Source organism: Capsella rubella, unplaced genomic scaffold, assembly GCF_000375325.1.
Source record: "Capsella rubella cultivar Monte Gargano unplaced genomic scaffold, Caprub1_0 scaffold_7, whole genome shotgun sequence".
In the NCBI taxonomy this organism is placed as follows: Eukaryota; Viridiplantae; Streptophyta; class Magnoliopsida; order Brassicales; family Brassicaceae; genus Capsella; species Capsella rubella.
Genome location: NW_006238917.1, coordinates 1,055,348 through 1,075,979, shown reverse-complemented (window position 1 = coordinate 1,075,979; position 20,632 = coordinate 1,055,348). Strand labels below are relative to the sequence as shown.

Here is a 20,632-nt window from a genome sequence, read left to right as displayed (position 1 = left end):
CAAAGATAGTTCTTCTCACGTGGTTGGTTAGTATTTCAAAAACATTGAACAACCCACACGATTTTTAACTACAAATTCAGCATCCAAATTTTGATCTTTGTTAGGTAAGAGATCTATCATATTCGTATGGAAAAGACAAAACCATTGGTCTTTCTGTCAACTCTTGCTGCTATATGGTGTTGAGTTGTGTTCCGGTCTTATGTTTCATAAATGATTTTACAAACAGAGTTGTAATGTATTTTGTTTCTTTTAAATGAAAATGAAATAGTTTGAGAGTAAAACTATTAATGGCAGCTAAAACTTTTTTTTCATAGGGATAAATTGTTTTAATTTTTTTTTGGTAGTGAGGATAAATGGTTTTCATCGAAACAAAACAAAGTGTTTTATAATCTCAAATTGTTCCCTTTTATAACAAAATTGTTCCTTTATTTCCGTAGTTAAGAGTAAGACAAAGAAACCATATTGCAGAGCATCAGGAAACTCTAAGGTGAAATCAATATCATTCAAATTATTAAATAAACTTACAAGCAAATTACTTAAAACCCGGTCTACTGTTTCGTTTCTTGGAATTACTAACAAAAAAATTACTAATCAATTTTGTTTGGCCAAAATAATAATATAGTTTATTAGTGGCGTAAGACCACACGAGAATATATAATAAGAAGAAAAATATTAACTATATATAGTTCGATTAACTATATATAGTTCGGACATGGTAGTCCATTAAAATTGGAATCAAATTCTGCCTTAATACTTTCATTATCTAGATTCCAGTCTTTTCTATTCTGTCCAATAAACAATTATCTTTGACAAAAGGATTTCAAGTAGCATCTTGATTTACTTAAGTCCATACAAAAAGCAAATCTTCAGTTAGCATCTTGATTTACTTAAATCCATCCAAATAGCAAATCTAATAATTAACTAAGTTTTAAAATAAAAGGTTCATATGCATATAGTACTGACTACTGAATAGTATCGACACACGAGTTTCTTGTGTTGATGCATAATTTATAAGAGATCATATTTGTTTAGTCTAATTAACTACATTATCACCCATTCCAAGCGTCTATCTGAATCCTACCGCCGTGATGTACACTGTAAATTACATACTTTGCATGCCTAAGTAGATTTTATTATGAAAAAAATAAAAATCGGGATATTTACTGAAACTGTAGCGATTGTTAAGTATACTATAACAATGAAACATCTCAAAAGAACCAAATTGTGACTGAACAATGATAGATCATAATATAGAAAATATGATATGTTTCACATGGTTCGTCCATGCATAATATATTCATATTTTGACCACTAAGATATCCACATAATGACTACAAGAAGTTAAAATAAAGATGCATTTTAGCTCTACAACTCGATTATAAAAGAAAAGAAGAAAAAAGAAAAATAGATTCGAAGATGCAAGATTGATAACGAAATAAAATGGAGGGTACATGTGGGGGAAGTGACGTTTAAAAAACAAAAAGAGAGGAAGAAAGATAGATGCTTACATTGTTATCATGACAACTATGAAGCCAAAGTTAGCTAGAGTCCGTCCATACAAGTATTTTTTGTGTGTACCACCGAATTTGTCTGTCTATGTTATCTCCCTTCTTTTTCTCAATCCCACGAGCTACCATGACAATTATGTTTTGTTCGTTTTTTTTTTTCTAGAGTTTTCATCTATATTTCCCAATGCATATATTTTCCCTGAATTATGATTTATGATTCATGTTTTTAGTGAATTATGCTTCAAACATTAGGTGACACAATAATCAATATTGAATCAACCCTACAAGCTCTATTGATTTTTGTTTTAATATTGTCTTACAAAAGCTAAACAAGTAAAAAAAAAAAAAAGAAGTTATGTTGATCTATGTAGAAGGAAAACGTTCTTCTATGCAGAACAAGTCTCGAGGATTCGTATGGTCAAATTTATTCCGATCAATATTATTCGCGAAAGTGTGAGATAAAATATGTACTTTAGCTCTCTTGCTTCCCCCTACGTCACATCCTCGCATTGGTGCCCTAGCTTCCTCACTACTCTTCCTGTTTCCAAAGTTTAAAACCGAGTCGATGATCCACGGCCGTAGATTTTAAATCAAGTAATTAACGTATAAAACCACTGTAATAATATAGTTGTAGTCTAATACTTTCACTTAGTTCACTTTACCACGATACTCATCTGGCTATTGCTAAATTTACATGGTGACCACTAACCTCCTTGTCGGTATAAATGTTTTAGATCATGAAACCATGTAACTCAAAATATTGATCTATTTTTCTTGCCTAACTCCACTAGCAAAAAGTTATAATTTATTAATTACCAACTACAACTTGAATTGTCATTCGGGAGATCGATGCTTTTGGAATCTTGTGTATCTTAAGCACTAAACAATTAATCCCATAACTTAATATCCTATACCCCAATTTCATATTCATATATTAAGCAAAACAAAACAAAAGGATGTATTCTCAATCAAACTATAATAGTTTTTTGAGCTATAAACACATATACAAACAATAATAATGGAAATTAGCTGGTCAAAAAAAACAATTTACACTTTTTGAAAGGTCCATTTCCAAGGAAGCTAGAGACCGTCCTTTTTAATTAATTCGCCTACACCATCCCCTTATATCGAGGGTCTAATACTACACCTTATTCCATTTTATATTCTCTAACCATTTTTTCAAAAAAAAAAAAATATATTATTTAATTTCACATGAAAACTCCTATCTTCCTTCCTCTCCATTCTTTTTCCATCGACCTTTGAATCTTTCGACACTTGTATATAAACCTTTACTTCCTCCTTTGTTACTCCTTTTCTATCAATCACCAAAACCCATTCATTGTCTTAAACCCTAGCTAAACCCCAAGAACCGCTCACTACTACCACACCAAAGAAAATGAGACCCTTCGGATTGGTCTTTACGGTCATGTTCTTGGTCTCAGCCTTTTCGGAATCAAGAACCGCCGATTGCAGAGTTCTCCTTGGTGGTTCCACGGAGGAAATTGCTCAATCTAGAAATCATGGGGTCGATTTGCGAAGCGAAGACTTCTTAGGAGTCGTGATACATGGTTATAGAAAGCTAAGGTGGCTCTCTTCGGCCGGAGAGAGGATGCATACAATGGCTTCAGGACCGAGCAGGAGAGGTGCTGGTCACTAAAATACTAAACACAAAGCGATACATTATTCAGATAATTCAATATTTATTTAGCTCAGGTTATACAAATATATTTTCATTTATTATTAGGTTTATTATATTTATTCAGTCGTTACAACATCAATGTAAAGTTTTAGAAGGAAGATATTCTTTGATCATACAATACTCTGGTTTCCTTCTCATAAACACCCTTGTTGTATATATTGCATACGCCCCAATAAATTGATATTTCTTTCAGATCAAAGTTAAAAGTAAATTAATTTTTAGATCTCTACATCAAGCCATCAACTGATCAACACCATGTTTATTCGGCACCATTAATCAATAATATGGATTCAAGAGCGTTGCAGGCCATTCTGGTGCAACACAAATGATACAAGCACATGGTTATCTTATATGGAAGACATTGATTAATCCAGGTGTTACTACGACATAGTTTTTGATATATATATATTAAAAAAAATGTGTTACCACGTAGTTGGAATTAGAATTATAGTTGGTCGCAAATTGTCTTTTGTGATTCGATTTTTGATGAGATGCAAACGTTTTCTTGGAGTACCTTTTAATTCTTTTTCTTTCTTGTGTTTTTGGTTCCAAGTGTTGGCCTTTGGGGAATTAAAAGGACATTTTAAAACAATAATTTATTGTCCTTCCATAGGAGCCGGAAATGGAAAGCTTCAAGCTTCATGTACACTGTATTCTACAATTACCATATTGCCATCCTCCTTTCGAATGATCGAATCTTATAAAGTCCGGTTAATACTAAATTAATAAGATACACTTCATCGAATCTATCTACGATAAATAATATTGCATAAATTCTTTTTTTTTTTTTGAAAGATATATAATACTTTTCACAAAGTGTATGAAAAACAGGAAAAAAAAATTATATATTTATATTGGCATGTACGTAATATGATTTCGCGTCTGTATTATACATATGATATTGTTTTTTTCTCGTGGGAAAACTGATAAATTTGTTACTTGTATAACGTAAATTATCAATTATATTATTAATCTTTAAAGGGCTTTTTCATCTGATAAAAAGTTTTAGGCCGACAAAAAACTAAAAGCCCACTAAAGGCCCATTGTCTTTTAACACAACCAAAAATAAAAAGCAACGGAGCAATATCCAATCTCTTTTGCATGTTTGGTGTTGTAAAGCAGTGGACAGAGAGGCGACGATGAGTACTATGAAGCCAAGCCGGAGCGACGAAGTAACCAATCTGGAAGAGCAGATCAAGAACTCAAACCAGATCAGAGCTGATTTCGATTCTTTAGCCCCCAAACGACCAACTAAACCCACTCGGAGCGAACCTGGAGCTCCTGGATCTTTCTCTACTTCTGACGAAACCACCGACCATCCTGAAGCTGACAAATTCCGATCTCTCCAGTCACAAACTCATGTTCGGTTTTTCTAAAACTCAACTCTTTTCTCTTTACAGAAACTAACGTTGTCGTTAAATGTTGAGTTTTTTTTTCCTGGCTGTCAAAATAAAACAGGGTCAGGTTCTAGGTGAGGGAGATTCATCTGCAGTAGATGAGTTCTTGGAAACAGAGTATTACACAAATCTTACCGCCATTGATAAGCAACATCACACGGTTCTCATTCTCTCTCTCTCTCTATCTCTCTCTTTCAAAAAGTTTTCATAAGAATAAACCTAAATCTTTAATCGTGTGTTCTGTTTCTGAGATTAGACTGGAAGTGGGTTTATCAATGTGGTGAAGGAAGACGGTGGTGGAGAGACCGAGGCCGTCACCGCCGCCGCAATAGGAGACGGAGGAGAAAAAGCAGTTTACAGAAGCAATCCGGCGACGAACGAATGGATTCCTGCTGCCTCGGAGGAAGATCTTGTGTCCGAATCTTCGTTTAAACCTAACCGGAGCGAGAGTTCTTGAATGGGAAGATCTTTCAAAATTGTGTTATCCACTTGTTCCAGATGTTCTGTTTCTTGATATTATTATGGTTATTAAAATATTTATTAATAAATAATATATGTTTGTTTGTCTTCAATATGAAACGGTAACATTTATTGTGATAAGAACAGCAACTTTATAACTTCTGAAATATCCAATGATTTTGTGGACTGTATTGCAGCAAAGGAAATTATTTGAGACATCATATATTTTTCTTCTACTACTTATAATTCTTTTTCTATTTTGTTTTTTGTTTTTGTAAAGCTAAAATGTCATTAAGTGATAAACTCAGCCAACAATGCATATGACTAGACACCAGTACATTAGTACATTACAATAATCACATGAGTCCCATGCATGCCTGTTGTTGGCCCAAAAAAATCCAAAATCCAAAGTCAGATCTATCTACTTAGAACATACGAAGTTATGTAGACACTCTTATTTCATGGCTCCGATCCGAAGAACAACAATTCAGAAGCCATCTCATCTCACGTGTCTGCACGTGAGGATCAATGGTTTCAGCCTTAGGCATACCAAGTCCCGGACCTTTAGTCATAATCATATCAACGGGGCCTCCTGAGCCGTTGTCCCTTTCAAAACACTAAATCACCAAAACCGATTAGCCATAGGTTTAGCGCCTAGGAGAACAATATTGGCAATGAGATTGTGTAGAAATTAACGAGAATTGTAACAAGAATGGTGAGAAGAAGTAGTAAATTGCAATCCATACGACTCTTTTTCTTCTTTTCTTGAATATTACTGATTTATACGCCATGAAATATTACAAAATACTGAATACTACTGATTTTTTTTTTGTTTATTAAGAGGCTTATGATTTATTTCTTTAACATTATCGCATGTAAAAGACTACATTTTACGGGGTCATATAATTTTACTGACAACGACACGTGTCTTGCACATAGCTCGTAGAGGAGTAGCTTTAGGCATAGTGATGCCTTTGGCTTCAGTCATGTCCAAGAGTTCTTCACCGACTCTCTCCCACTCGAAACACTGAATCAAACTCCCAAGAGCAAGGCAAACTAACCGCTTCCCAAGCTCGGCTCCAGGACAAGCTCGTCGTCCCATCCCAAATGGCATTAGCTTTTGGGCCTCTCCTTCTTTCTCGAACCTCTCCGGCTTAAACATTTCTGGCTCCTCCCATAAACCTGGATCTCTATGCATAGCCCATGCGTTTGTTAATAGCATCGTGCCACGTGGCATATCGTACCCCGCCACTTTACATTCATCCGATGAGTAATGAGGGAGTAGTAGCGGAACCGCAGGATGTAAACGAAATGTTTCCGACACAGTGTTTTGCAGATAAGGAAGATTCACAATATCTGATTCCTCCATTAACCGTCCCGAACCGATTTTATCATCGATCTCCGCTCTCACTTTCTCGAGTACCTCTGGATGGTTCAACAAATTTGACATTGCCCATTCTAGTGTTACGGATGACGTATCAGTCCCTGCAACTACAAGAGCCTGTTCGTACATATCTCGAATTAGTAAACTCTCTTCATATATATATATATAGAACAATTACTAAAACTGAACTTACGAGTATGATTCCTTTGATGGTGACATCAGTGTAATAATCAGGTTGGGTTTCTTGGAAAGAAAGCAAACTATCGATCAAAGTTTGACCCTTTTCTTTCTCCGCACGCTTCTCATCAACCAGTTTTTGCAGAAATTTATCGAGTCGATCCCCCAAAATTTTGGCCCGCTGTTCAAAATTCGTGACCCAGTTTATGATGGGAAAATAATCAGCCAAGTTCCCAGCACCGGCGCCTGCCACAACCTCCGATATAAGTTTCCTCACGTGCTTGGCTTCATCGTTGTCGTCTGTACCGCCTCCATAATATCGCTTCCCGGCTACCATCATGATGATGTTGTTGAATACCAAGTTGGTGAATAGTGATTTCAATTCCACTTCAACAAATCCCTGTGAAATTCACGATAACTTATCAAAAATATATTTAATTCAGTAATATGAATTATTTTTCTATTCTTTAGGAAAATAAAGTTATATTTATTGAAATAATTACAGTTGAGATTTATGTTATATATATCAAAAAATATATACAGTATGTAATGTAGGGTTCCGTATCTATATGAATGACTAGTTTATGTCGGTCCAGTCCATAGCGGATAAATAATTAAATATATGAAATTTATGATATAGGATGCTATCATAAATAAGGACGGATGGAAAATTCCTACTCATATGGACAAATTCAACCGCATGATTGTGTGGGTAGATAAATAATTTGCTTTACTTATGACAAGAAAATAAAATATTTAATATAGACGTTACGTGCAAGGAGTCTCTAGAGAGAAGTGTAATGAGCCGTCGGATCTCGTCTTTACGGATAGACATAAAAGTACTGATCCTATGAGAAGAAAATATCTCGACGGCGGCGATGCGGCGGAGATTCCTCCAGTGGTCGCCGTAAGGAGATGATATCATATTGGTGGAGTTGTAACCAACGTGTTTACCCATGATGAGTTCAGGACGGTTCGCAAGAACGATGTCGTTTTTGGTGAAGCATTCTTCGGCGACAGACTGTGAGGTGATGACGTAAACGAGGCAGTTTCCGAGGCGGAGGTGGAAGATGGGAGCATTTCCAAGGGACTGAGAGATGGAGAGGAATGTTCGGTGGACCGGTTGCTTGAGGAGGTGGAGGTGGCCAATAAACGGTAGAGGATAAGCTGGAGAAGGTGGAAGATTAGGTTTCCGGTTTGATTTTGTGAGCAAGATTTTGATAGAGATGGAGAGAAAAAGAAACGAGAGAAGTAGGATTTGGCTGATGTCCATTTTCTTTGTTGATTGCTTCTTTGTTTCTTTTACTTATTCTTTTGTATAGTTGTGTTGTCTTATCGGGTATGGCCGTGAGATGGACCACATGAGTTCTTTTTGTGGTCTTAGAAGAGCGTCTATTAAATAGTGATACCTAATATAAATGTTTTAAACATTTTTTATAACTAATTTTACTATTAATTTAATATAAAAATATCTAAAAGAAAGAACTTAAAAGATACTATATTTAAAGTTGGTCCAATGTTTCGAGTGAAAGAGAATTGGTGTTGAACTTATTGATATATATATCTAATAATCACCAATGGAGGTAGTCTGAAAACAAGATAGTTAATGACTGAAAACTAAATTTCGTAAATGCTTGGATTGAGAACTTATTGAAAGTGGACTTTTTGAGTTTTAAAAAAAAAAATTAGGTAAAAATTAGGTAAATTTCCTGCTCGGCATATAGAACTTATCAAACGTGAACTTATTGTATTTATTGCTCAACATAATGACAACAAAATGTAAAGAGAACAATCAAAGACAACCGAAATAGGTATTTGAAGGGTAGTATAGAGTGGCTGGTAAATTTTGTTACTAGCGTTATTGACTTCTATTGTATTATAGACAGGAACTTTCATTCGATATTGTGACTCCTTTACCTTCGTTCATTGGACCAACTACCGAAGAGCCAAGCCCACAACACGATGAGCAAGTCCAACTCCAGGACATGCTCTTTAACGAGGTCTATGATTCAGGCTAGGGAGACGTTTTTTTTTTTTAACTATATAAACGAAATAAGATAACGATCCCAATCATATCAATAGATGTATGTTTAAATGTTGTTAACCAATTATCAGATTATAACTATTTTAAAGCCATTTATTTAAAATAAACAAGATTAATTAATTAAAATACATTTCTTGATAAAAGATACAACTGACAGATTATTCTGATTTTACATAACACTTAATTAAAATACATTTCACATAACTTTACTGACTATGTTACGGGCTCTGCACATAGCTCGTAACGGCATCATTTTAGGCAACGTAACTCCATCGTCTTCGGTCATGTCCACAAGTTCCTCACCAACCCTTTCCCATTCGAAACACTGGACCAAAGCTCCGAGAGTGAGTCCCACCAACCGTTGAGCAAGCCCGGCTCCTGGGCAAGCTCGCCTCCCTATCCCAAACGGCATCATCAGCTTATGAATTTCCCCTTCCTTTTCAAATCTCTCCGGCTTAAACCTCTCAGGTTCTTCCCATAACTTCGGATCTCTTTGCATGGCCCATGCATTGGCCAAAAGTATCGTTCCACGTGGCATATCGTAGCCCGCGACTTTACAATCATCCGATGACATGTGAGGGAGTAGTAACGGGACGGCAGGATACAAACGCAGTGTTTCCGACACTGTGTTTTGAAGGTAAGGAAGATTCACAATGTCTGACTCCTCTATTAACCGATCTAATCCGATTTTGTCATCGATTTCAGCTCTCACTTTCATGAGTATCTCTGGATGGTTCAACAAACTTGACATCGCCCATTCTAGTGTTGCTGCTGATGTGTCTGTCCCTGCACTTATCATAGACTGTACGCTTTTCTTATTAATAAACTTTCGTGTATATATATATATATCTATAATTACAACATAGTCTGCTTACTAATTTGTCAATTGATACTTACGAGGATCATCCCTTTGATGGTGACATCATTATAGTACTCAGGTTGAGTTTCTTGGAGAGAAAGCAAGTGATCGATCATAGTATGACCTCTCTCTTTCTCTGCACGTTTCTCGTCAACTAATCCCTGTAAAAACGCATCAAATCGTTTCCCTAAATGTTTGATAGTTTTCTCGAAATTTGTTACCCATCGTACGATTGAAATATAGTCGGCTGGATTCCCGGCACTTGCACCACCGGTCAACCCTGACACAAGTTGTCTCACACGCTTGGCTTCGTCGTTGTCCTCCGTACCATCGTCATAGTAACGCTTTCCAGCCACCATCCTGATTATATTGTTGGATGATAAATTCCCTAATAACGATTTCATTTCCACCTCCGCAAATTTCTGGAAGAACATTTAAACCGAAGATTACTTTTGACTTCGGAAATTGATGAAATATCGATAATAAGTATATTTTTAGCATTTAAGTTTTTTTTTTTTGTTGGGGAAAAAACTAGTTGCATGCATGGATGGAAATTAATAGACGTTACGAAGATTATGCAAATAAGAAATGCATGGTACGAGTAAAATAAATTATAAAAAAATTGAGGAGATCGTATAGTACGTGTAAGGAGTCTCGGGAGATACGTGAGATGAGCCGTCGGATCTCGTCCCTACGAATATACAGAAACGTATTGAGTCTCTGAGACGAAAATATCTCGACGGCGGCGATTCTGCGGAGGTTCTTCCAATGGTCGCCGTAGGGTGCTGCTACCATATGAGTGGCGTTATAGCCGATGTGCTTACTCACGGTGAACACGGGACGGTCTGCGAGAACGACGTCATTTTTGGTGAAGCATTCTTCAGCGATGGAACGTGAGGAAACGACGAAACGAGGCGGTTTCCGAGGCGGAGGTGGAAGATAGGGGCATTTCCGAGGGACTGAGAGAAAGAGAGTAGTAGCCGGTGGAGCCTTGGCTTGAGGAGGTGGAGGTGCCCGATCACAGGCAAAGGTATCGCAGGAGACGGTGGAAGCTTAAGCTTCTTATTTGATCTTGTGAGCAAGATTGTGACAGTGATAAAGATGAAGAGAAAAGAGACAAGTGAAATTTGAGTAAATTCCATGTTATTATTATTTTGCTCGACTCGTTCTATTCTCGCTTCTATCTTGTGTATGGTTAAAGGGATATATATACAGAGAGAGAATTAGAGATTGATATCAACCAAAAAAAAAGGAAAAATTAATAAATTATGATAACCTAGAAAGATTGAACGTGTCGGTATGGGTTAAGAACATGTAGGACATGCAAACACAGTTATTCATATCAAATTTAGGTGAAGAGTGAAACCTTAAAAGATCCTGATAAATTTAAAACCAACATAAGGAAAAAATCCATATAATAATCTGAATACATTTAGATCATATGTGGCACGCAAAAGTAATGACAAAAACCTAAGTAAAACCGCAACACAACTTGTCAAACACGAAAACTTAAAATGATGTTCGACACAAAAACCCTTTCAACTTTGAAATGTGAACTCTAATCTGGTTTAATAAAGAAAAGTCTCGCTAAAAACAGATGAAATTCTGGATTTTTCTTTATTGGTAAGTAGTTTTACAATTCTACATTTTCACTCAAGAGTTTTTTTTTCTCGTGTTCTGTTTAAAGTAAGAAACCATTGTATTAGTCCTAAGATATTATTGGATGTTATCTGGAATTTATCGTCATGAATCCTTGAATCCTTCGTTTACCAAATATAATTCTAGATTCTTCTAATCGATAAATGGTTTTAAAATTGTAGATTTTCACTCGAGTCTTCTTTTTTAATTGTTATACTTATTTCACTAAAAAAGGGCAGACCATTATGAGACCTAACTTGAGGTGAAGACTTTGACTTCAGTAGGAACAAAAGAAACCGTCGCCTTGGTTACCAAAGTAGCAATAACTCCAATCAACGCACCGACATAACCGTCGCTTAAACACATAAATTAGCATTCAGTACAAAAGTCTAAAACTCAGGCGGACTCGTCGAAGAGTTTACCAACAAAGGCACGTGCTCTGCACATGGCTACCAACGGTATAGCTTTAGGCATTATGACTCCTCCTCCACCTTCAGTCATATCAACCTCTTCTTCTCCTATCCTTTCCCACTCAAAACATTGAATCAGAGACCCTATAGTTAAGCTCGTTAGCCGTTGAGCCAAACCGGATCCAGGACACGCCCTTCTTCCTAGCCCAAACCCCATAAGCTTCTGAGCCTCTCCTTCTCTCTCGAACCTCTCTGGTTTAAAGCTCGTTGGATCATCCCATATCCCAGGATCCCTATGTATAGCCCATGCATTAGTCAATAGCATTGTACCGTGTGGCATATCGTAACCCCCTACTTTACAATCTTCTGATGCCACGTGAGGAACCAACAAGGGACTTGCAGTGTACAAGCGCAACGACTCAGACACAATGTTCTGAAGATAAGGAAGATTTGGTAAGTCTGATTCCTCCACAAGCCTGTCGAAGCCAACCTTAATGTCGATTTCATCTCTTGCTTTGCTCAATATCTCTCGATGGTTCAACAGACTTGACAATGTCCATTCCAATGTTACTGCCGATGTATCAGTCCCGGCCAGTATAAGAGACTACACATTGAAAACATACACGGAAAAAAACTGAAATAATTATTTCCATACTAAATGTGACAGTTAACAAAACCAACTCATCAACTTGAAATGTTACTTACGAGCATGATTCCTTTGATGATAATGTCCGTGTAGTACTCAGGTTGGGTTTCTTGCAAACAAAGCAAGTGATCAACCATCGTGTTCTCCCTCTTCTCCTTTCTTTCTCGTTTCTCATCGACCAATCCTTGCAAGAACTCATCAAGCCTACCGGCGATATTCTTTATCCGATTCTCAGAATTTGTGATCCAATTCAGAACAGGTAAATAATCAGCAGTGTTTCCAGCCCCAAAACAACTCATCCCCTCTGCTATTAGCTCTCGCACACGTTTAGCCTCCGGATCATCCTCTGCACCGTCTCCGTAGTAACATTTCCCGGCTAGCATTCTAATGATGTTGTTGAATGTTAAGTTAGAAAACATTGATTTCATCTCAACCTTGGCAAATTCCTGTAAAGTTGATTATATTATACCCTATGTTAAACCATTGAGAAAATTCACATATAAACAGAGATACTAAAATTTCCTAAAGTAGTATTATCAAATTTGGTATGTTTTGTTGAGAATTATTATCATATATAATAAACTCTTATTATACGGATCAAAGAGTTAACTTACGAGTGAAGTGTTCCGTGAGAGACAAGCTATAAGCCGGCAGATCTCATCTCTTCGGATAGAGGAAAAGCTATTGAGCCGTTGAGCCGAGAATATCTCGACGGCACCAATCCGGCGAAGATTTCTCCAGTGGTCGCTGTACGAAGCTGTAACCACGGTTGTGCAACCATATGAGATGTGTTTCGAAGCAAGGGAGTTAAATCTATTCGCGAGTACGACGTCGTTCTTCGTGAAGCATTCCTCAGCGATCGAGTGTGAAGAGACAACGAAAACGAGTCGGTTGCCGAGACGGAGGGAGATGATCGGAGCATCGCCTAGGGATTGAGAGATGGAGAAAAAAACTCGGTGGAGCGGCGGCTTGAGAAGGCGGAGGTGACCGATCACCGGTAACGCCCATGCCGGACTCGGAGGAAGGTTAGGTTTTCGCTTGATTCTTCCGATGACGACTTTGAGAGATAGAATCAAGAAAAATAATGTGAAAATTAGAGTTTGACCTTCCATATTCTATTTCTTCTTCCTCAAGGATTTAGGATTGTAACCGAGGATGATGTGCTGCAATGTAGAATCTGCTTGAACTAGTCGATAAACGTTGACTTCGAAAAACATAATATGAATTATGAAAACGGAATCTTATCAGACATTAGATTAAATTGTTTCATCCCCAAGTAGGCAAAATTACATGTGCCCATCAATCATGTAATGTTGATTACCTAATCATTCATTATTCTAATTTTATTTTATTTTATTTAAGTCCACATGTATACATCCGCTAACTGTTTTATATTTTTGATGATGTTACTTAGGTTGAGAGTGTTATATGGTTTTTTCTCTCTCTAATTTGCATATAAAAGGGTTTAATTTCTTACATAACATAGTACTGAATAATAACAGAAACATAACCGTTGCTTAGACATGTTTCCATTTTAATTACAGGAGTCTCTTACACTGACGCGGACTCGGGTAGGAGTTTACCAACAAAGGCACGTGCTCTGCACATGGCTTCCAGAGGCTTGGCTTTAGGCATTGTGCCTCCTTTGCTTTCAGTCATATCCACTTCTTCTTCTCCAATCCTCTCCCATTCCAAACACTGAATCAATGTTCCAAGAGTCAGGTTTATCAGCCGAAGAGCCAGTACGGAACCAGGACACGCCCTTCTTCCTAACCCAAACGCCATTAGCTTATGAGCCTCTCCTTCTTTCTCAAACCTCTCTGGTTTGAAGCTAGTAGGATCATCCCATAGCTGAGGATCTCTGTGTATAGCCCACGCATTGGTCAAAAGTATCGTACCCTGTGGCATATCGTATCCCCCAACTTTACAGTCTTCTGACGCAACGTGAGGAAGCAGCATCGGGACCGCGGGGTAAAGGCGTAACGTTTCAGACACAACGTTTTGAAGATAAGGCAGATTTGAGATGTCTGATTCGTCCATAAGCCTGTCTAAACCAACGTTTCTGTCGATTTCATCTCTCGCCTTGTTTAATACCTCCGGATGGTTCAACAGGTTCGACAACGCCCATTCCAACGTAACCGCTGATGTGTCGGTCCCTGCCAGTATCAAGGCCTACAAATAGCACACATAACACAAAACTAAAAACCAACAAGTTCCATACCAAATCGTAACCAAACTAAACAAACAGGTTCAGAGTTTTCAGCTACTTACAACCATGTTTCCTTTGATGATACGATCAGTGAAGTAGTCCTGTTGAGATTCTTGCAGGGTAAGCAAGTGATCGACCATGGTGTTGCCCTTCTCCTTAGCTGCTCGTTTCTCATCAACCAATCCTTGCAAGAACTCGTCTAGCCTACCCGCCAACTTCTTAACCCGCGTCTCGTAATCCGAAACTAACCGCAAAACCGGTAAATAATCAACAGCGTTTCCGGCCCCAGCAAATGCCACTACATCCGCAATAAGCTGCCGTACTCGTTTAGCCTCAGCATCGTCTACACCGTCTCCGTAGTAACGTTTTCCAGCTACCATTCTGATAATGTTGTTGAATGTTAAGTCAGCTAACATTGATTTCATCTCCACCTTTGCAAACTCCTACAAATATTATAATTGGCACAAAACAGAGTCCACAATACAGAGTATTAGTTAGAAAGAATCATTTTGTTTAGTTAAAATCCAAATTCGTGAGTTAAGTAACTTACTTGTGAAAAGTTCCTGGAGAGACGTAACACAAGTCGCCGGATCTCGTCTTTACGAATAGGCAAAAAGCTGTTAAGCCGGTGATTGGAGAATATCTCGATGGAGCCGATACGGCGGAGGTTTCGCCAGTGGTCACCGTAAGAAGCTGCGATCACGGTTGTGTAATCGTACGCGACGTGTTTAGCGAGGATGAATTTTGGCCTGTTCGCGAGTACGACGTCGTTCTTGGTGAAGCACTCTTCCGCGATCGAGTGTGACGAGTTCACGAAAACGAGTCGGGTTCCGAGTCGGAGGGAGAAGATCGGAGCATTGTTTAGGGATTGAGAGAGTGAGAGGAAAGTGCGATGAATCGGTGGTTTGAGGAGACGGAGGTGACCTATCACCGGTAACGACCATGCCGGACTCGGAGGAAGGTTGGGCTTTCGCTTGAGTTTTCCAATCAAGAACTTGAGAGTGAGGAGGATGAAGAGGATTGAGAAAATTAGAGCTTTGGTTTCCATTTTTAAGATCTTTTGTGTATTTTTGGGTTAGTGACGCAATTTTGTGGGTTATATATATATCGACAAAATTATCAAAGCAAACAAAAACCAATTTTGATTTTAGTATTGACTATTTCAATTTGACTCATTGACCTGTTGATTTTTTTCCAATGTTCTAGAGAAAAATAATTACAATAACGTATAAAATAAAAACTAAAACTCTTGTCCTTCAAGAAATTTTGAAAAATGATTACTCTTATCAACACCACAAATAATGCCCTCCAAGTGTTTGACGGAATGACCATAAAAACTTGTTCCAAGCAAATTTGATCACTACGATCTCCTTTTATCATGTACAACCCTATAATGTGTAAGTGTTTGGTTCTCTTTACCAGAAATCACCACAAGAACAGGAACCATCCACGAAATGATGGAACCTATTCCGATCTCTCATGATGATTTTCCGTCCCGTGATTTTCGATATCAGCTTCGTTACTGTATGACAATCTGAACACACTCGTAGGTTCTTGAATATCTTTAAGGGACTTCCCGGTTTGGTACTGATTAGACCATAAGCAATTGCGAGCCTCTCGCTATGAACTTGTAGAGATTGCTCTTTCTCTGTTTCTCCAAGATCCTGCAAGACCGTGTTTATATTTGGAACGTAACCATGAGACTTGATCCGCTCGCTCATCTTTCTTAGCATTGTGTAGATTTCCTTGCTTTCCAAGTGTTCTCTATCTCCGGCTCGGAATTCATGAACTTTGTTATCGATTTCTATTGTGCTTACACCGGGCTCCTTCATGATCCCTTTCTCTTTCATTAAGTTTCTCACTTTTGCAACACCTTCATAATCTCCCGCTGATGCATATATGTTTGAAAGAAGAACATATATTCCTGAATTGTTAATGCTTTGTCCAATGAGATACTCTGCAATTTCCTTGCCTATCACAAAATCTCCATGAAGTTTACAGCTTCCGAGAACAGAACTCCACAAGACAGAATCAGCCTCAATTTTCATGTTTTTAACAATCTCGTAAGCTCGGTTTAGCTGACCAACACGACCAAGTAGACTAACCAAGCATCCATAATGCTCGATCTTGGGTTTAATCCCATACTCTTGTTCCATTGACTCAAAGATTCTCACCCCTTCGTTTACTAATCCACCATGAGCACAAGCCTGAAGTGTTCCAATGAAAGTAACATCAGTTGGCTGCAACCCTGTAATACCCTGCATCTCATCAAACAATTTCAATGCGTCTTGGCTATAGCCGTGCAATGCGTAACCAGCAATCATCGCATTCCACGCCACGATATCCTTCCTCGGAGTATCATTAAACACTAAACTTGCCTCTTCCAAGCTCCCACATTTGCTATACATATCAATCAGAGCCGTACAAACTTTAACATTGAGCCTAATACGATTCTTCTTGATAAAAACATGGATCCAACGCCCAGTTTCAAGCGCTCCAATTTGTGAACAAGCGGAGAGAGTAGCTACAACGGTAATTTCATCAGGTTTCGGTGTTCCTCCCGCCAACAGTTTCTGAAAAAGCATCAGAGCGTCACTGGGGAATCCATGTTGAGCGTATCCATCAATCATCACGTTCCAAGAAACAATGTCTCTCTCACACATTCTATCGAACAATGCTCTCGCAGCATCAACGTTCCCCTGCTTTGCGTAGCAAGTGATCATAGCCGTGGAAGAAACAAGACTTCTCTCAGACATTCTATCGAACACTTTCTGAGCAGATATTACATATCCTCCTTTTGCATAAACGTCGACGAGACCAGTCGCCACGTACGGATCAAGCCCCAATCCGAATTTAAGAACATGGCTATGGATCGCTTTTACGGAATCAGTTGAGCAAGATTTCAAAATCGACGAGAAAGTAAACTCATTGGGGACAATTTCAGAAGAAAGCAACTGAATATAAAGCAGGAAAGCTTCGTCATGGAGGCCATTAATGGAGGCAGTATTGATTGCCGCGGTGAAGATGAACAAGTCTGGATCGATCGTATGGTGAAATAAATCCAACGCGTGGCGAATTTTACCGTGAGAAGCGTATGCACGGTGGAGCTTGAGGTTTAGAACCGGGTAACGAGGATGGAGCAGGAGGCTATGACGGAGAATAGTTGCATGGATTTGGAGCAATTCATCAACTGATTTCGATTTGTCGATCAAAACTGCAAGTTTCTCTGGCGGTGGAAGGCGGGATTTACCGGCGGTGGCGGTGGTAGCTAACTGAGTCTGCGGTAGTGAAGTGGCGATAAGTGGTGACGTAGCCATTGCCGACCAATGGATATTTCTTTGGATAAAGTTGCTCTTAATAAATTTAGGCCCATATATGTAAACGGAAAAGGCCCATTATAGTTTTAATATATATATGAGCCCAGCCTGTTATGAAAACTGAATAGGCCCATTATATTCTGTATTTTTTAAGTTTTTTGTTTAAAAATTCTTTCACAAGCACAAGCCTTAAGCCTACACAAGAAAAATGAAGCCTACGAGCATTTAGCAAGTAAACTAAAGGGATAAAAAGATTTTGGTTGGGGCAAAGAGATCAAAGAAAGATTTTGGTCGAGACAAAGAGATCAAATCAAAGAAATTTGACTATACATATATGTTCCTACAATTAAAGTAATAATCAAGAAATTTTAAATTTGAATTGTAGTAATTAAAAGAAAGAAAAAAGACGAAGGGAGACAAAACCTAGAGGGAAGTGAAAAGAAAAATAAAAGAGGGAAAGAGACAAAAGGTGTAAGTAGAAGAAACATATTAATTGTGTCTACAGAACTAAAGCTATCTTCTGTTCCGACCTTGGTCATGTGACGTTCCCGTCAACTTCTGTTTTAAATTCTTTCTACTTCTAAAATTGACGGAAAAAAAAAAAAGATATGAGGAAACTTCAAAAAAAGAAAAAAATGAAACTCTATATATATATTAGAGTCCGATTTCAAATTTTTAATGTTCGAATCATACAGTGCACGGTGTGGAGATGAAAACGTTGATTTCCTTATAACCATACATTGTATTTATAACACGAGTGTAAAAGACAACGACCAAAGACTATAACAAATTTTGCTATAGGTTATTTACACTTAAACAGAAAAAGAAAAAGAAAAAATAAGTTAGAGAATATTAGAAAGAAATGAACACTGAAACTGGACGTGTCTCGAAAACGAAAGTGACTTATGAAGAGAAAGTGTTCGGTGGTTGGAATTGCTACGGCGTAATTTGTCGTAATACTACACCATACTCGGTCCATTCTTTCTTGGTGGTATAAACGTATATGTTACGTCTACGTATTAATTTATTTAAGTTTTAATATATATCTTTGCAAAGCCCTCTGACCTCAGAACATATATAATTGTTTTAAGTTTTATATCGGCAAAACCATCAGCTAGCTATACCAATAAACTACGCATGTAAAAGCACTAGTCTCTCTTATCATAATACTTTTCTGTGAGGCCGTTTTAAATTATAAAACATGTATGTCACGGGCTGATATTAATCTGTCTCCTCGTTTAAAAAAATACAATAGGATTATCTATAAATCCTAGAATATTTGTTAGATCGATTTGTTAAATTGCGATTTAGCCACCATATTGTTTGAGGGGGTTTCGTATACGAGTAACATATCCTGATCATCATACTTATTAGAATCTTTTGATTGATGTAAATAAGTCTTAATTAGTGATTAGTTTTTTTTTGTTTTCTTTTTCTTCCTTTTGGTCAGAAGGCATATAAGTTTCAAACATTTTGAAGTTTGAAAAACGGATTAAATTACCATTGTTTTAACTGGCCTGTATTTTCAACAGCTTTATAAACGGATGTCATATAATACATTATGATTCATTCAACCATAATTTACGGACTCTTAATTTGATATTTCTCTAGAAAAAAGACAACTTAATTACTGGCTGATGGATAATCAGCTCTAAAGTTAATAGTATTTTATACTAGAAAGTTGCCCACGCGATGCGTGGGTTATACATGAAATATTAATTTAAAAATTATATTTAGTTATATATGTGTATAAGTGTTAATATATATTTTAAAAATAATTTTAAAACAAAATAATATGTTTATATTCATTATGTGTATTACAAAATAATTAACGCACAAACAAAATTGAACGCGATCGCAAAATTAGTATAAAACATATTTTGTGTACATTGTAAACATTAAAAATAAACGAAAGTATATTTGGAAAATATAAAACTGAATGAGATCTAAACAAAGTAATACAAATTTAGCACATACACAATATACAAAATTAGCACATACAAAAAATTATGAGCATTTGTTACTCACCTTATATTTTATCATAACCTAAAAGTAACTTAAATTTTAAAAATGATCAAGTTAAACTTTTCAAAATATCAAATTAAAATATTTCATTTGAAACATATGATATATTGTTTTAAACTTTATTTAGAAAAGATTTTTCAATTTAGATTATAAAAGCATTTAAACTATAGTTATGTAAAAACTAAAAAAAGAGATCATAAGCCAAATAAACAGAAGAAGATTACATGAGAAATTGATTGTATGTTTGGTCTCTCTAGGAAATAATAACTAAGGGTAGGTATTTGTATTGTTATGAAAAAATAAGTTATTATTTATTTATAACAAATGAGGTTAAGTTACTAAGAGTGTAGACTGAGGTATGATATTCTTGTGTAACTCATACATTATTTATCATAATTTTAGTGGTGAATATTAACAAAGAAGATGAACGACAACAATAGTAACTACTTATGACAAATCGATTATATGTACACGACAACAATACTAACTATTTATGACAAATCGATTTTATGTTCGGTCTCTTTAGGAAAAATAACTTGGGTAGGTATTTGTATTATTATGAATATAAAAATTATTATTTATTTTAGCAATTAGGTAAAGTTACTAAGAGTGTAGAGTGGGGTAATATATTATTGTGTAATTAATATGTTATATATCTGTCATTATATTTAGTTTTTGTGATCAAATAGACTATTATATAAAAAATTATAATATTAGTTTATTTAAAATTTGCAGTCAAAGTGTTAAAAAATATATATACTTGCTTACAGAAAAATTGGTCCTTAAATTTTTTCTTTTAAAGATCATACATTTTATGAAAGTTATATAACTTAAGGACCAAATTTTTTGTAAGCAAGTAT

The 20,632-nt window shown here is 36.7% G+C and overlaps 7 protein-coding genes across 7 annotated transcripts; 2 read left to right on the top strand and 5 right to left on the bottom strand.

The window, feature by feature from the left end:
* The first annotated feature begins 2,810 nt into the window (after window positions 1-2,810).
* On the top strand, window positions 2,811-3,361 carry LOC17879032. The gene has a single exon (XM_006285725.2). The coding sequence runs from the start codon at window positions 2,905-2,907 to the stop codon at window positions 3,163-3,165; it is 261 nt and encodes an 86-aa protein (XP_006285787.1). The 5' UTR covers window positions 2,811-2,904; the 3' UTR covers window positions 3,166-3,361.
* A 928-nt stretch (window positions 3,362-4,289) lies between these two features.
* On the top strand, window positions 4,290-5,176 carry LOC17880525. Its single transcript, XM_006284572.2, has 3 exons — window positions 4,290-4,568; window positions 4,666-4,764; window positions 4,861-5,176. The coding sequence occupies exons 1-3, from the start codon at window positions 4,347-4,349 to the stop codon at window positions 5,059-5,061; spliced, it is 522 nt and encodes a 173-aa protein (XP_006284634.1). The 5' UTR covers window positions 4,290-4,346; the 3' UTR covers window positions 5,062-5,176.
* A 636-nt stretch (window positions 5,177-5,812) lies between these two features.
* LOC17880025 (cytochrome P450 81D11) lies at window positions 5,813-7,999 on the bottom strand. Its single transcript, XM_006283539.2, has 3 exons — window positions 7,397-7,999; window positions 6,641-7,024; window positions 5,813-6,564 (listed from the first exon to the last, which is right to left on the bottom strand). Exons 1-3 carry the CDS (start codon window positions 7,895-7,897, stop codon window positions 5,962-5,964), a joined length of 1,488 nt encoding a protein of 495 aa, XP_006283601.1. The 5' UTR covers window positions 7,898-7,999; the 3' UTR covers window positions 5,813-5,961.
* Window positions 8,000-8,764: 765 nt separating this feature from the next.
* LOC17878020 (cytochrome P450 81D11) lies at window positions 8,765-10,710 on the bottom strand. The gene is given in 4 exon segments (XM_023778981.1): window positions 8,765-9,470; window positions 9,566-9,949; window positions 10,170-10,435; window positions 10,438-10,710. Coding segments are annotated over 4 exon segments (1,488 nt in total). The 5' UTR covers window positions 10,670-10,710; the 3' UTR covers window positions 8,765-8,864.
* Window positions 10,711-11,413: 703 nt separating this feature from the next.
* LOC17877978 (cytochrome P450 81D11) lies at window positions 11,414-13,333 on the bottom strand. The gene is made up of 3 exons (XM_006283520.2): window positions 12,836-13,333; window positions 12,281-12,667; window positions 11,414-12,179 (listed from the first exon to the last, which is right to left on the bottom strand). The coding sequence occupies exons 1-3, from the start codon at window positions 13,331-13,333 to the stop codon at window positions 11,562-11,564; spliced, it is 1,503 nt and encodes a 500-aa protein (XP_006283582.1). The 3' UTR covers window positions 11,414-11,561.
* A 303-nt stretch (window positions 13,334-13,636) lies between these two features.
* LOC17878782 (cytochrome P450 81D11) lies at window positions 13,637-15,557 on the bottom strand. Its single transcript, XM_006283523.2, has 3 exons — window positions 14,981-15,557; window positions 14,493-14,873; window positions 13,637-14,393 (listed from the first exon to the last, which is right to left on the bottom strand). The coding sequence occupies exons 1-3, from the start codon at window positions 15,476-15,478 to the stop codon at window positions 13,773-13,775; spliced, it is 1,500 nt and encodes a 499-aa protein (XP_006283585.1). The 5' UTR covers window positions 15,479-15,557; the 3' UTR covers window positions 13,637-13,772.
* Window positions 15,558-15,694: 137 nt separating this feature from the next.
* On the bottom strand, window positions 15,695-17,747 carry LOC17879238 (pentatricopeptide repeat-containing protein ELI1, chloroplastic). Its single transcript, XM_006282394.2, has one exon. It carries the CDS (start codon window positions 17,745-17,747, stop codon window positions 15,846-15,848), a length of 1,902 nt encoding a protein of 633 aa, XP_006282456.1. The 3' UTR covers window positions 15,695-15,845.
* Window positions 17,748-20,632: the final 2,885 nt, after the last annotated feature.